The sequence below is a fragment of the Rhinoderma darwinii genome, chromosome 11, assembly GCF_050947455.1.
Source record: "Rhinoderma darwinii isolate aRhiDar2 chromosome 11, aRhiDar2.hap1, whole genome shotgun sequence".
Taxonomy (NCBI): Eukaryota; Metazoa; Chordata; class Amphibia; order Anura; family Rhinodermatidae; genus Rhinoderma; species Rhinoderma darwinii.
The window spans coordinates 93,205,304-93,221,810 of record NC_134697.1 but is presented as its reverse complement, the minus strand read 5'-3'; the positions used below and the strand labels follow the sequence as shown (position 1 = coordinate 93,221,810).

The 16,507-nt window shown below is 51.1% G+C and overlaps 2 protein-coding genes across 2 annotated transcripts; one reads left to right on the top strand and one right to left on the bottom strand.

Annotated features, from left to right (window-relative positions):
- Positions 1-5,507: 5,507 nt before the first annotated feature.
- On the bottom strand, positions 5,508-5,900 carry LOC142663058 (histone H2A type 1-like). Its single transcript, XM_075841355.1, has one exon. It carries the CDS (start codon positions 5,898-5,900, stop codon positions 5,508-5,510), a length of 393 nt encoding a protein of 130 aa, XP_075697470.1.
- Positions 5,901-6,219: 319 nt separating this feature from the next.
- On the top strand, positions 6,220-6,600 carry LOC142663057 (histone H2B 1.1). Its single transcript, XM_075841354.1, has one exon. The coding sequence runs from the start codon at positions 6,220-6,222 to the stop codon at positions 6,598-6,600; it is 381 nt and encodes a 126-aa protein (XP_075697469.1).
- Positions 6,601-16,507: the final 9,907 nt, after the last annotated feature.

The following is a 16,507-nucleotide window of genomic DNA, read 5'->3' as shown; positions in this document are numbered from 1 at the left end:
CTTGCTGTCAGTTTTTTTTTTCTTTGTTTTCATTTTGGTTTAATCCTTCCATTTGCTGGAACCTGTCGTCGTTACGTAATTTCTCTGTGAAGGCTCCTCCCCTTTCCAGAATTACGTCTCTCCTGTCTTCCACCTCCTTTACCTCCCGCAGCAGGGAGCGGACCTGTGCCGAGTATTTGGCCCGCCTGCTGCCGGAGGATTTTGCCGCTCTCTGCCGGGCCGCCGTCACTTCTCCTCGGAGCCGCTGCAGGGACTTCCCCAGGTCTTTATATTCCTCGAGGTGGGCCACCAGGCGGGAGCCAAAAGTAGTGGCCTCCTCTCCCGGCCTCAGTGACCCCCACTCCACGAGGTCCCTGCAGCCATGGTGTTCCGGTCCTGCTTCTCCTTGCTCCATTGCCTCTGCTCTCCTGGCGGCATGCTGCGATGCCCCAGCCGCCTGGGGGGGGTGAGGCCACATTGCTGCAGCCCCGCGATGTCCTCCTCTCCCCTGGGGCTGGCTCAGCTTTCCCAGCCGACTGGGATGTCCCTCCACCCCCCACCGGTCTGCTCCGGAGGGTGGAGGCCCGGGACTCCATCTCCAGATGGAGCCCCCCTCGGGGCACTCTGCTAGCCCAGGCAGATGTACTATACCTGGGCAGATAACAGAGCAGAGTCCGTGGGAAGGTATGCAAAAAACACCACACCCAAAGTAAGCACCTCCTCTCTCCTCAGAGAGCAAGCCGCATCTGCCAAGAAAATGGGTCAATTTTTGGAGAGCTTGTCAAAAGCCATTGCTTGCTGCTTTTACATCCATGTATGGAAGAACCCCGGCACGCATCTGCCAATAAAAAGGGTCAATTTTTGGAGGGCTTGTGAAAAGCCATTGCTTGTTGCTTTTACATCCATGTATGGAAGAACCCCGGCAGGCATCTGCCAATAAAAAGGGTCAATTTTTGGAGGGCTTGTGAAAAGCCATTGCTTGTTGCTTTTACATCCATGTATGGAAGAACCCCGGCAGGCATCTGCCAATAAAAAGGGTCAATTTTTGGAGGGCTTGTGAAAAGCCATTGCTTCTTCTTTTACCACCTTATAGGTATGAACCCTGGCAGGCATCAGCCGCCTAAAATGGTTAATTTGTGTACCTTTTTTAACAATGCATTAAGCATACAACATGCACAAGTGCAGTGGTTCTGTTAGTTATCACCGTGTCCCATCCGTTTTCCTATAGCCATACATGTTGGCGTAACTTTGACACTAACGTTGCCTTAAAGACAGCTCAAAAGTACTTGGACACACTCATGGGTGACCTAAGAGTGTTAGGCCTCATTCACACGACAGGGTCCGAGTGTCGGCCGGGAAAATCGGCCGTTTTTGTCCGATTTTCCCGGCCGGTTTGCATCCAATTTGCATCCGTTCCGATTCCGTTCCGGGCCGAGTTGCCGTTTTTACCGGCCGATTTGGACCCGATTTGCATTCGTTTTTTTCCCTGTCCGTTTTAAAATCGGATGAATTTCATTTAAATTTGTTGCCACACACAGCCCTTTGTAGATAATGCCACAGCCCCCCTGGTAGGTAATGCCACCCAGCCCCCTGTTGGTGATGCCACACAGCCCCATGTAGGTAATGCCACCCAGCCCCCTGCAGGTAATGCCACCCAGCCCCCTGTAGGTGATGCCACACAGCCCCCTGTTGGTGATGCCACCCTGCCCCCTGTAGGCGATGCCACCCAGCCCCCTGTAGGAATACCACCCTGTCCCCTGTAGGTAATGCCACCAAGCTCCCTGTAGGTAATGCCACCCAGCCCCCTGTAGGTAATGCCACCCAGCCCCCTGTAGGTAATGCCACCCAGCCCCCTGTAGGTAATGCCATCCAGCCCCCTGTGGATAATGCCACCCAGCCCCCTGTAGGTAATGCCACCAAGCCCCCTGTAGGTGATACCACCAAGCCCCCTGTAGGCGATGCCACACAGCCACCTGTAGGCGATGCCACACAGCCCCCTGTAGGCGATGCCACACAGCCCCCTGTAGGCGATGCCACACAGACCCCTGTAGGCGATGCCACACAGCACCCTGTAGGCGATGCCACACAGCCCCCTGTAGGCGATGCCACCCTGCCCCCTGTAGGCGATGCCACCCTGCCCCCTGTAGGCGATGCCACCCTGCCCCCTGTAGGCGATGCCACCCTGCCCCCTGTCCCTGTAGGCGATGCCACCCACCAGCCCCCTGTAGGCGATGCCACCCACCAGCCCCCTTTATGCGATGCCACCCACCAGCCCCCTGTAGGTGATGCCACCCACCAGCCCCCTGTAGGTGATGCCACCCACCAGCCCCCTGTAGGTGATGCCACCCACCAGCCCCCTGTAGGTGATGCCACCCACCAGCCCCCTGTAGGTGATGCCACCCACCAGCCCCCTGTAGGTGATGCCACCCACCAGCCCCCTGTAGGTGATGCCACCCACCCTGCCCCCTGTAGGTGATGCCACCCTGCCCCCAGTAGGTGATTCCACCCTGCCCCCTGTAGGTGATTCCACCCTGCCCCCTGTAGGTGATGCCACCCAGCCCCCTATATGTGATGCCACCCAGCCCCCTGTAGGTGATGCCACCAAGTCTCCTGTAGGTGATCCCACACAGCCCCCTGTAGGTTGCACCCACCCCCCCCCCCTTCCAGGAGAAGTCACTGACTTCAATGTCCATATATGGACAGTGTAGTCACTGACTTTTCCTGAAGAGGAATTCCCTGCCACAGGTCGGGAATTCCGCTTCAGAAGTGAGTGACGTCACTGTGTCCATATATGGAAAGTGTAGTCACTCACTTCTCCTGTAGCGGCATCCCCGGCCATAGAGTCGGGGATTCCGCTGCAGAAGTGCGTGACTTCGCTGTGTCCATATATGGACAGTGTAGTCATGCACTTCTCCTGTAGCGGCATCCCCGGCCATAGAGTTGGGGATTCCGCTGCAGAAGTGCGTGACTTCGCTGTGTCCATATATGGACAGTGTAGTCATGCACTTCTCCTGTAGCGGCATCCCCGGCCATAGAGTTGGGGATTCCGCTGCAGAAGTGTGTGACTTCGCTGTGTCCATATATGGACAGTGTAGTCACACACTTCTCCTGTAGCGGCATCCCCGGCCATAGAGTCGGGGATTCCGCTGCAGAAGTGCGTGACTTCGCTGTGTCCATATATGGACAGTGTAGTCACGCACTTCTCCTGTAGCGGCATCCTCGGCCATAGACTCAGGGATTCCGCTGCAGAAGTGAGTGACTTCGCTGTGTCCATATCTGGACAGTGTAGTCACGCACTTCTCCTGTAGCGGAATCCCCAATCCCCGGCCGGGGATTGGGGATTCCGACTCCTACAGCGAGCAATAAAAGACCCTCCTCCTCCTCACATGCACTCTGCACTGTGAGGAGGAGGAGAGAGAGTGCGCGAGCGACGGTAGACCCGGCCATCACTCGGGACACATTCCGGTGATGGCCGGGTATTACCCGGCTCCATAGACTTCTATGGGAGCCGGGCGGCCGGGCACCCGGCCGAAAATAGAGCAGGTCCTATTTTTTGACGGCCGGTTTTCCCGACCGTCAAAAAATCGGTCGTGTGAATAGCCCCATTAGGGGTCTATTATTCCTAATGCAGCCGGGTGCCGGCCGATTTATGAACGGCCGGCACCCGGCCGGGAAACCCTGTCGTGTGAATCCCGCCTTATACAGGGCTTCTAGGGCTTTAAAACAGTGTTATACACGATTTTTAGGGGCTTTCTTGTATTACAGGTTCGGTCAGAACTAGTTCGGTCCGAATCAAACTTTTTCATGAAATTCGGCGAACCTGCCGAACCGAACTTTTCATAAGAAACTGATGCAGCTGATACGGCATTTTACAAGAGCAAAACCCAATGTTGGAGGGGCCGTGTTTTCCAAGCTGCTCTCATTGCTACAAATGTTACGAGATTTTCAAAACAAACTAGCAATTTGTAGCACCAAGTTCCACATAAGTATGGACTTGCATTGTCTTGTATGTCACTTTGCCAGACTGCTGGTATAATCGAGCTGCTGGCAATACAATGACAGGAAACAGAATGCACCTATTTCTACTTCGTACTAACACTGTGCGTTGTCTATACTGAGGACTCACCTCATCCCACTAACGCATGAAGTTGCTGCAGAGTAACATTTACTGAGACGCATTCGAAGAATCCAGTGAGACTAGAAGATATAATTTAAGATATTATGTAGTCGGGGGCGGGTTGTAGATCATGAACACGAATCACTGGAGTAGTTGTACTATTAGGGCGGGTTCACACGTGGCGGAATTTCACTGAAATTCCGCTGCGGACACTCCGCAGCGTTAATCCGCAGCGGTGCCGTTTGTCCATTGACTTACACTTTAATTTCGCAGTGTTCGTTTAGACGAGGCGTAAAATTCCGCTGCGGAGCATAGGCTGCGGAGCGGAATTTGGTGTCCGCAGCATGCTCTGTCTGTTGCGGAGCAGTGGCGGACTCATGGCGGAATTTCTCCATTGACTTCAATGGAGAGTCAAAATTCCGCAATGAAGTCCGCAGATCTTATGTGTGCTGCGGAGCGTATTGTTTTTACTACCATGACATTTCTTCATTCTGGCTGGATCTATGTATTTCTAGGTCTACAGCCAGACTGAGGAAGTCAATGGGGCTCCCGTAATGACGGGAGCGTTGCTAGGAGACGTCTGTAAATAGTCACTGTCCAGGGTGCTGAAAGAGTTAAGCGATCGGCAGTAACTGTTTCTGCACCCGGGACAGTGACTACCGATCTCAATATACATGTATCTGTAAAAAACATATAAGTTCATACTTACCGAGAACTCCCTGCTTCTGTCTCCAGTCCAGCCTCCCAGGATGACGTTTCAGTCTAAGTGACGGCTGCAGCCAATCACAGGCCAAGCACAGGCTGCAGCGGTCACATGGACTGGTGCGTCATCCAGGGAGGTCGGGCTGGATGCCGAAAGAGGGACGCGTCACCAAGACAACGGCCGGTAAGTATGACATTCTTTTACTTTCCCTAGGGAAAGTGCTGTCCCTTCTCTCTATCCTGCACTGATAGGGAGAAGGGAAGCACTTTTCCCGCAGTCCGCAGCAACTAGTCCGCATCAATTTTCTGCACATTTTGTGCAGATCCGCAGCAGAATCTGCAACGCAGATTCTGTGCGGCATTGATGCGGACAGTTGCGGAGGAAATCCGCCACGTGTGGTCATGCCCTTAATGTGTCCTGTACAGTATAGTTAGTGCACCAATGAGGACAGCGCCACCATCTGCACGAGGCAGTAGTGAATGTATAGGTCATGAGTAACGCGGTTCTACTCCCACCCACCGTACGGCTTCCTCTTCAATGTTTATCCCCGCGGTATATGAATTCATATGGGTAGATCTCTGTACAAGCAGAGCCACTTATCTGGCGCAGAACGTTTACATATCGGAGATCAGCGGTGAGCTCTGTTCTAAGGACCTTGTGGGCGGCTCTTAAAAGAGCCTTTGTGGTTAAATGTGGGATAAGCGGCGCTCACTTGCTCTTGGCGCTTTTGCTGCTCTCGGTCTTCTTGGGCAGCAGAACGGCCTGGATGTTGGGCAGGACGCCTCCCTGAGCGATGGTCACACCACCCAGCAGCTTGTTGAGCTCCTCGTCATTGCGCACGGCCAGCTGCAGGTGACGGGGGATGATGCGGGTCTTCTTGTTGTCCCGGGCGGCATTTCCGGCCAGTTCCAGGATCTCAGCGGTCAAATATTCAAGCACAGCGGCCATGTAAACCGGAGCGCCGGCACCCACCCTCTGAGCGTAGTTGCCCTTGCGGAGAAGTCTGTGCACACGACCGACAGGAAACTGAAGTCCTGCCCGGGATGAGCGAGTCTTGGCTTTAGCCCGCACTTTGCCTCCCTGTTTACCACGTCCAGACATCGCTAAAGCAGGGAAATGTCCTATTCGTATCTTAACAATCACCCCCTTTCTGCTGCCTTTTATAAGCTACTGCACCGCTCACCAGCTCCTGGGATTGGAGAGATTTAAAGCCACCAACAGAGAACAGACTCGTGGAAACCACCAATTAGCTGCACTGGGAGTGGCTTATGACGACTCCATAGGTCACATGACTTGCTCATCCAGTAGAACAGTGGTCAGGCAGCGTTGCTCATTTGCATAGCCCGTGTATAAATACAGCAGCGGTGGGAGGGTGAAGCATTCCATTATCTCAGTTGTGAGTAGATCGCAGTGTGTTATCATGCCTGAGCCCGCTAAGTCTGCCCCGGCGCCCAAGAAGGGCTCCAAGAAAGCCGTGACCAAGACACAGAAGAAGGACGGCAAGAAGCGGAGAAAGAGCAGGAAGGAGAGCTATGCCATTTACGTGTACAAGGTGCTCAAGCAGGTCCACCCCGACACCGGCATCTCGTCCAAGGCAATGGGCATCATGAACTCCTTCGTCAATGACATCTTCGAGCGCATCGCAGGGGAAGCCTCCCGCCTGGCTCACTACAACAAGCGCTCCACCATCACCTCCCGGGAGATCCAGACTGCCGTGCGCCTGCTGCTGCCTGGAGAGCTGGCCAAGCACGCCGTGTCCGAGGGCACCAAAGCCGTCACCAAGTACACCAGCGCCAAGTAATGTGCCCCGTCCCTGCAGTAAGAACACAAAGGCTCTTCTAAGAGCCACCCACCTTGTCTACAACAGAGCTGTGCCTGCTATTGTCTGGCCTCCCGCTAGTCTCCCTGTTCTATGTGCGGCCGTTCTCGTGTCGGTGCAGATGCTGCTTCATACATTATGTGGCTGCCGGACAGGGAGGGACATTGCCGCGTGTGAGGAAGCCGGGACACTGATCCTGCGGGCATATGACCCGTCCCAATATCACACTGTCCAGAAGAAACGGAACATTTCTACGCTAGGAGACGGAAGGAAGCATGGGACATCTGTAAATAACAATGATGAGGGTAGTAGTCAGATTTATAACAGATGCCAGGGAAACTGCTTGGCGATGATAGAGAACAAGCAATCACTGGTGAGGACTGGATAAAGGGTGGTTATTGTAATACAGGCGGAGCAGACTCTGGTGTCTCCTCTGTACCGGGTATTGTAATACAAGTGGAGCAGACTCTGGTGTATCCTCTGTGCCAGGTATTGCAATACAGGAGGAGCAGACTCTGGTGTCTCCTCTGTGCCGGGTGTTGTAATACAAGTGGAGCAGACTCTGGTGTCTCCTCTGTGCCGGGTATTGCAATATAAGTGGAGCAGACTCTGGTGTCTCGTCTGTGCCGGGTTTTGTAATACAAGTGGAGCAGACTGGTGTCTCCTCTGTGGCAGGTATTGTAATACAAGTGGAGCAGACTCTGGTGTCTCCTCTGTGTCGGGTATTGTAATACAAGTGGAGCAGACTCTGGTGTCTCCTCTGTGCCGGGTATTGTAATACAAGTGGAGCAGACTCTGGTGTCTCCTCTGTGCCAGGTATTGTAATACAAGTGGAGCAGACTCTGGTGTATCCTCTGTGCCGGGTGTTGTAATACAGGCGGAGCAGACTCTGGTGTCTCCTCTGTGCCGGGTATTGTAATACAGGCGGAGCAGACTCTGGTGTCTCCTCTGTGCCGGGTATTGTAATACAAGTGGAGCAGACTCTGGTGTCTCCTCTGTGCCGGGTATTGTAATACAAGTGGAGCAGACTCTGGTGTCTCCTCTGTGCCGGGTATTGTAATACAAGTGGAGCAGACTCTGGTGTCTCCTCTGTGCCAGGTATTGTAATACAAGTGGAGCAGACTCTGGTGTCACACGACCTATTTCCAGACGTAATTCAGGCGTATTACGCCTCGAATTAAGCCTGAAAAGACGTCTCCATTACGTCTGCAAACATCTGCTCGTTGCTTGCAATGAGTTTTTCGATGTTCTGTTCAGACAAGCTGTAATTTTACACGTCGCTGTCAAAAAACGGCACGTAAAAATACGCCCGCGACAAACAAGTGCAGGACACTTATTGGGACGTTTTTGGAGTCATTATTCATTGACTCCAATGAAGAACAGCTCCAATTACGTCTGTAAAGGACGCCGCGAAAAACGCAAGTACTTGCAATTACGTCTGAAATTCAGGAGCTGTTTTCACCTGAAAACAGCTCCGTAATTTCAGACGTATTTTGCGTGTGAACATATCCTTATTGTTACACATGATTAGCAGACTGTGGTGTCTCGTCTGTGCTGGTTTGTTGTAGAAGAGTAGCAGCAGACTCTTTGGCGTAACTACAGAAGCTGCTACCTACGGGGCCCGCGGCTTGTGGGGCCAGTGCCGCCAGCTGACACGCTCCCCCCATATGCTCGGTGGCGCCGCTAGCAGCCATTATGGCTAGTACAGCGGTAGTGCTGCTACTATGGGGCCCACGCCTCCGAGCCTCTAACAAGTATAGGCACGGCGACACAGGCCCTCTCATGCCCGTAGGCGTCGCTACCACCAAAGGGGGCCCCGGTGCTAGCGACAGCCAAATACATGCATTAGCGCTGAATGGCCGGGCATGTTTCGTGCCTGACCATTCAGCGCCTTACAATGATGCTGATTGGCTAGCGGTGCTTTGACGTCATCGCACCGCTTCCGTGCTTGAAAGGTGCTGATTGACGGGGCAAGTCATTCTGCCCCGCCAATCAGCGTCATTGAACGACGCGTTGTTCAGCTCCTGCAGACCCGCTCAGAAGAGAGCATGTCTGCATTGTCAGCGGACAGGGTGGGAACGGGGTCATGTGAGCATGTAAAGTTATTTTCTCATAAAACTGTGAGTGGCATTATCTATAGTGGGGGCTCTAGCTACAGGGGGGTCGTCTATATGTGGGCCACTATATACAGGGGGTCTATATGTGGGGATGTGGGCACGATCTACAGGGGTGGTCTATATGTGGGGATGTGGTGCACTATATACAGGGGAGGGTCTATATGTGGGGATGTGGGCACGATCTACAGGGGTGGTCTATATGTGGGGATGTGGTGCACTATATACAGGGGAGGGTCTATATGTGGGGATGTGGTGCACTATATACAGGGGAGGGTCTATATGTGGGGATGTGGTGCACTATATACAGGGGAGGGTCTATATGTGGGGATGTGGTGCACTATATACAGGGGAGGGTCTATATGTGGGGATGTGGTCCACTATATACAGTGAAGGAAATAAGTATTTGATCCCTTTGGCAAACAAGACTTAATACTTGGTGGCAAAACCCTTGTTGGCAAGCACAGCAGTCAGATTTTTTTTGTAGTTGATGATGAGGTTTGCACACATTTTGGCCCACTCCTCTTTGCAGATCATCTGTAAATCATTAAGATTTCGAGGCTGTCGCTTGGCAACTCGGATCTTCAGCTCCCTCCATAAGTTTTCGATGGGATTAAGGTCTGGAGACTGGCTAGGCCACTCCATGACCTTAATGTGCTTCTTTGTGAGCCACTCCTTTGTTGCCTTGGCTGTATGTTTCGGGTCATTGTCGTGCTGGAAGACCCAGCCACGAGCCATTTTTAATGTCCTGGTGGAGGGAAGGAGGTTGTCACTCAGGATTTGACGGTACATGGCTCCATCCATTCTCCCATTGATGCGGTGAAGTAGTCCTGTACCCTTAGCAGAGAAACACCCCAAAACATAATGTTTCCACCTCCATGCTTGACAGTGGGGACGGTGTTCTTTGGGTCATAGGCAGCATTTCTCTTCCTCCAAACACGGCGAGTTGAGTTAATGCCAAAGAGCTCAATTTTAGTCTCATCTGACCACAGCACCTTCTCCCAATCACTCTCAGAATCATCCAGATGTTCATTTGCAAACTTCAGACGGGCCTGTACATGTGCCTTCTTGAGCAGGGGGACCTTGCGGGCACTGCAGGATTTTAATCCATTACGGCGTAATGTGTTACCAATGGTTTTCTTGGTGACTGTGGTCCCAGCTGCCTTGAGATCATTAACAAGTTCCCCCCGTGTAGTTTTCGGCTGAGCTCTCACCTTCCTCAGGATCTAGGATACCCCACGAGGTGAGATTTTGCATGGAGCCCCAGATCGATGTCGATTGACAGTCATTTTGTATGTCTTCCATTTTCTTACTATTGCACCAACAGTTGTCTCCTTCTCACCCAGCGTCTTACTTATGGTTTTGTAGCCCATTCCAGCCTTGTGCAGGTCTATGATCTTGTCCCTGACATCCTTAGAAAGCTCTTTGGTCTTGCCCATGTTGTAGAGGTTAGAGTCAGACTGATTCATTGAGTCTGTGGACAGGAGTCTTTTATACAGGTGACCATGTAAGAGCTGTCTATAATGCAGGCACCAAGTTGATTTGGAGCGTGTAACTGGTCTGGAGGAGGCTGAACTCTTAATGGTTGGTAGGGGATCAAATACTTATTTCCTTCACTGTACAGGGGGGTCTATATGTGGGGATGTGGGCCACTATATACAGGGGGGTCTATATTTGGGCCACTGTCTGCAGGGGGGGTCTATATGTGGAGATGTGGGCCACTATATACAGGGCGGTCTATATTTGGGCCACTATATACAGGGCGGTCTATATTTGGGCCACTATATATTGGGGTGGTCTATATGTGGGCCACTATATACAGGGGAGTCTATATGTGGAGATGTGGGCCACTATATACAGGGGGGTCTATATTTGGGCCACTGTCTACTGAGCTTGGTTCTAGTGCTGTATATATGTCAGAGCTTGGTTCTGGAGCTGTATATATGTACTGAGCTTTGTTCTGGTGCTGTATATATGTACTGAGCTTGGTTCTAGTGCTGTATATATGTCAGAGCTTGGTTATATAGTTTGTTATAATTATATAGGATATATTTATAACAAAATTGCAGGGCAGATGGAATTTTTTTCAATTCATTGTATATTTCATGGGAACTTGTCTGGTAGTTTTAACCCCTTGAACCGTCACCATGCGGTAATACATGATCTGACAGTATTCCGCTGTATGTTTTTTTCAGATGCAGCAAAATCCTTAAAATCCACTTTTAAAACGACGCACACTATATGCTAATTACTCATTAGAGGGTCATGGGGCGGTGCCGATATCCTCACGAGTCACATAGTCCTGCCTCCAAACCCACCTTTCCATGTTTGAGTGACATCTCCCTGGCTGATACAACTTTCTCGGATGTGCCATTGCCTTCTGGCACTATACACAAGGGGGAGAGCTGTGTGGCACTATACACAAAGGGGGCTGTGTGGCACTATACACAAGGGGGAGAGCTGTGTGGCACTATACACAAGGGGGAGAGCTGTGTGGCACTATACACAAGGGGGAGCTGTGTGGCACTATACACATAGGGGGCTGTGTGGCACTATACAGAAAGGGGGGCTGTGTGGCACTATACACAAGGGGGAGAGCTGTGTGGCACTATAAACAAGGGGGAGAGCTGTGTGGCACTATACACAAAGGGGGCTGTGTGGCACTATACACAAAGGGGGCTGTGTGGCACTATACACATAGGGGGCTGTGTGGCACTATACACATAGGGGGGCTGTGTGGCACTATACACATAGGGGGGCTGTGTGGCACTATACACAAGGGGGAGAGCTGTGTGGCACTATACACAAGGGGGAGAGCTGTGTGGCACTATACACAAAGGGGGCTGTGTGGCACTATACACAAAGGGGAGAGCTGTGTGGCACTATACACAAGGGGGAGAGCTGTGTGGCACTATACACAAGGGGGGCTGTGTGGCACTATACACAAGGGGGAGCTGTGTGCCACTATACACATAGGGGGGCTGTGTGGCACTATACACATAGGGGAAGAGCTGTGTGGCACTATACACAAAGGGGAGCTGTGTGGCACTATACACAAAGGGGGCTGTGTAGCACTATACACAAGGGGGGCTGTGTGGCACTATACACAAAGGGGGGCTGTGTGGCACTATACACAAGGGGGAGCTGTGTGGCACTATACACATAGGGGGGCTGTGTGGCACTATACACATAGGGGGGCTGTGTGGCACTATACACAAGGGGGAGAACTGTGTGGCACTATACACAAGGGGGAGAGCTGTGTGGCACTATACACAAAGGGGGCTGTGTGGCACTATACACAAAGGGGAGAGCTGTGTGGCACTATACACAAAGGGGGAGAGCTGTGTGGCACTATACACAAGGGGGGCTGTGTGGCACTATACACAAGGGGGAGCTGTGTGGCACTATACACAAGGGGGAGAGCTGTGTGGCACTATACACAAAGGGGGGCTGTGTGGCACTATACACAAGGGGGAGCTGTGTGGCACTTTACACATAGGATGGCTGTGTGGCACTATACACATGGGGGAGAGCTGTGTGGCACTATACACAAGGGGGAGCTGTGTGGCACTATACACAAGGGGGGGCTGTGTGGCACTATACATATGGGGGAACTGTATGCCACTATTTACAAGGGGGAGGGCTGTGGCTCTATCTACAGGGGGCTGAGTGTGGCACAATCTACAGGTGTCTGTGTGTGGCACTATCTACTAAGGGGGGGCTGTGCTGCACTTTCTACTAAGGGGGGCTGTGTGGCACTATATACAAGGGAGGGGGCTGTGTGGCACTCTATACAGTGGGGGCTATATGGCATTCTACAAGGGGGAGGTGGGTGTGCTATCTACAAATAGGGTGACACTGTCTACAGGGGGGCTGTATGGCACATTCTACAGGGGGCACTATTTATAAGGGGGGGGCTGCTTGTGGCACCCGAGGAGGGGGGGCGGCCAAGAGTTTGCTATGGGGCCCAGTCTTTCCTAGTTACGCCCCTGAGCAGACTTTAGTGTCTCGTCTAGCTATATAATGCAAGTGGAACAGCCTCTATAGATGATGCGCTGCAGGAAAAAACTTACAAAATATAATGTAGAGTGCCACGGTGTGGTCACCGCGGGGAACTGTTTACTTTCATGGATGAAGTAATAGCGCCATTATGTGGTCATCGCTGGTATTACTGACTATATTTTACGACCTTATTACTTATGGAAGGCTGCATTGGCTATACGGCGCAGCAGCGCCATCGTGGGGTCAATTCTGGGAAATGCTCACTAAATTCAATGTAATTCAGACAGCCTTAGTGATACGCTAAGCAGCAGCGCCATCTTGTGGTCGATGCTGGGAAATGCGCACTATAGTCAATGTAATTCATGCAGCCTTAGGGATACGCTGAGTAGCATCGCCATCGTGTGGTCGATGCTGGGAAATGCGCACTATATTCAATGTAATTCAGTCTGACTTAGGGATACGCTGAGCAGCAGCGCCATCGTGTGGTCCACGCTGAGAAATGCTCACTAAATTCAATATAATGCAGGTAGCCCAGTGATACGCTGAGCAGGAGCGCCATCTTGTGGTCAATGCTGGGAGCTGGAGCTGGTTTTCCATGGTCTGAAGTGACATGAAACTTCTTTGGCGCGGGCGTCTATTTACGCGCCGTCTTTTGACAGCGATGCATAAATATACGCCTCATGTGAACAGACAAACGTCAGCCAATTGCTTTCAATGGGCAGATGTTTGTCAACGCTTTCAAGCCATAATTTCGGACGTAATTCGGGGGATAAAACGGCCGAATTACGTCCGTAAATAGGCCGTGTGAACTTACCCTAAGGGTATGTTCACACGGCCTATTTACGGATGTAAATCGGGCGTTTTTGCCCCGAATTACGCCCGAAAATAGCGCCTCAATAGCGCTGACAAACATCTGCCCATTGAAAGCAATGGGCAGACGTTTGTCTGTTCACACGAGGCGTATATTTACGCGCCGCTGTCAAATGACGGCGCGTAAATAGACGCCCGCGTCAAAGAAGTGACCTGTCACTTCTTTGGCCGTAATTGGAGCCGTTATTCATTGACTCCAATGAATAGCAGCGCTAATTACGGCCGTAATGGACGCGGCGTTCAAGCGCCTGCACATGCCGGTACGGCTGAAATTACGGGGATGTTTTCAGGCTGAAACATCCCCGTAATTTCAGCCGTTACGGACGCCCTCGTGTGAACATACCCTAATTCAGACCGATTTAGTGATACGCTGAGCAGCAGCGCCATCGTGTGGTCAATGCTGTGAAATGCTCACTAAATTCAATGTAATGCAGGTAGCCTAGTGATACAAGGAGCAGCAGCGCGCCATCGTGTGGTCACCGCAGGGAACTTTTTACTTTCAAATTATTCCGATATTGTATATTTTAATGAATAATATAGCAATACTGCAGGGAATTTATAGACCTAGTTTTATATGATGCAGACAGCACAAAAGATGTGCAGTAGCAACAGCGGCCTCGTGTGGTCACTGTGGCAACTGTCTTGGTAGGCCATCTGAGTACCCGGAGAAAAATGACTGGAACACACAAACAGGAAGTGACGTTTATGACTTCTGGGTGAAGCGAGGCAATTATTCAGGTATTTACAGTCAGAATCTTTCCTGTCCGTTTATTAGGTGTCAGTGTGTGACGCATGATGCGCGTAGTATAAACATATTCAGCTTCTTTGTATGTGAGATTTTTACTAAAATGCTGATCAGGCGGATGATGAACGCAATCTGTACTATGGCCACCAGGTGGCGCTATGACATAACATTATTATATTATTACCATTTACATGTTCCAGAATCAAACCTCACACTTTTTGGAGATATAAAACAGATATTTGATCTTTTTTCAGAGCCCCTGTGACACCCCCCTCTCCTATGTAACCGTGTTAACACCAGTGTAGCCACAAGGGTCTGTTCACACAAAATTCAGATGTAATTCAGGCGTTTTAGGCTATGTTCACACAGAGGTTTTTTTCCGGAAACCGCGCCAAAAAACTCGTCAAAAACGGCTCGAAAATGCCTCCCATTGTTTTCAATGGGAGGCGGAGGCGTCTTTTTCCCGCCAGCGGTAAAACCGCCTCCCGGGAAAAAGAAGCAACATGCCCTATTTTTGGGCGTTTACGCCTCTGACCTCCCATTGACTTCAATGGGAGGCAGAGAAAGCGTATTTCGCGGCGTTATATGGCCGCGGTGCTCAATGGCTGCGGGCGAAAAATGCTGCGAAAATCGGCGTGCAGGGAGAGGTAAATCTGCCTCAAACTTCCAAACGGAATTTTCAGGCAGAAATTCCGCCTGCAAAAAACTCTGTGTGAACCCAGCCTTACGCCTCGATTTACGCCTGAAAAAGCGGCTCCATTACGCCTACAAACATCTGCCCGTTGCTTGCAATGGGTTTTACGATGTTCTGTTCAGACAAGGTGCAATTTTACGCGTCGCTGTCAAAATACGGCGCTTAAAATGACGGCTCGTCAAAAGAAGTGCAGGTCACTTCTTGGGACGTTTTTGGAGCCGTTTTTCATTGACTCTATTGAAAACAGCTCCATAAACGGCCGCAAAAACGTTGCAAAAACGCGAGTGGCTCAAAAAACGTCTGAAAATCAAGAGCTATCTTTCCTTGAAAACTGCTCCTGATTTTCAGACGTTTTTTAAGCTTTTTTCGCTAGAGTCAATGAAAAACGGCTCCAAAAACATACCAAGAAGTGACCTGCACTTCTTTTTCGCGATCGTTATTCTACGCGTAAAAAAACGCTCTGTCGGAACAGAACGCCGTTTTGAAATCAATGTTTCTACTTCCGATCTTCCGGACGCTTTTCGGACGTTTACAGCCGGAAAAACGGCCAAAAATAGACCGTATGAACATACCCTAGGGGTATGTTCACACGACAGCGCAAAATACGTATGAAATTACGGTGCTGTTTTCAGAAGAAAACAGCTCCTGAATTTCAGACGTTTTTGCATGATCTCGCATTTTTCGCCGCGTCTTTTACGGACGTAATTGGAGCTGTTCTTCATTGGAGGAAAAACGGCTCCAAATACATTCGGAGAAGTGTCCTGCACTTCTTTGACGCGGGCGTAATTTTACGCGCCGTCTTTTGACAGCGACGCGTAAAATCACACCTCGTGGGAACAGAACATCGTATAACCCACTGCAGGCAATGGGCAGATGTTTGCCGACGTATTGGAGCCGTCTTTTCAGCCGTAATTCGAGGCATAAAACGCCTCCATTACGTCTGAAAATAGGTCGTGTGCACATACCCTTACAGTGACGGTCACAGTGCCCACATGACAGCAACAGTCAAGGGCCCCCAGAACAGTGACAGCCATAGTGCTCCCATAACATTGACTGTTGCTGTTATGTGGGCACTGTGAGGCTGGATTCACATGAGCACATTACGTCCGTAATGGACGGAACGTAATTCGGGCGCTAATCCCGGACCGAACACACTGCAGGGAGCCGGGCTCCTAGCATCATAGTTATGTACGATGCTAGGAGTTCCTGCCTCTCCGTGGAACTACTGTCCCGTACTGAAAACATGATTACAGTACGGGACAGTTGTCCCGCAGCGAGGCAGGGACTCCTAGCGTCGTACATAACTATGATGCTAGGAGCCCGGCTCCCTGCACTGTGTTCGGTCCGGGATTAGTGGCAGAAATACGTTCCGTCCATTACGGACGTAATGTGCTCGTGTGAATCCAGCCTGACTGTTACTGTTATGGGAGCACTATGGCTGTCACTGTTCTGGGGAGAGTTGGT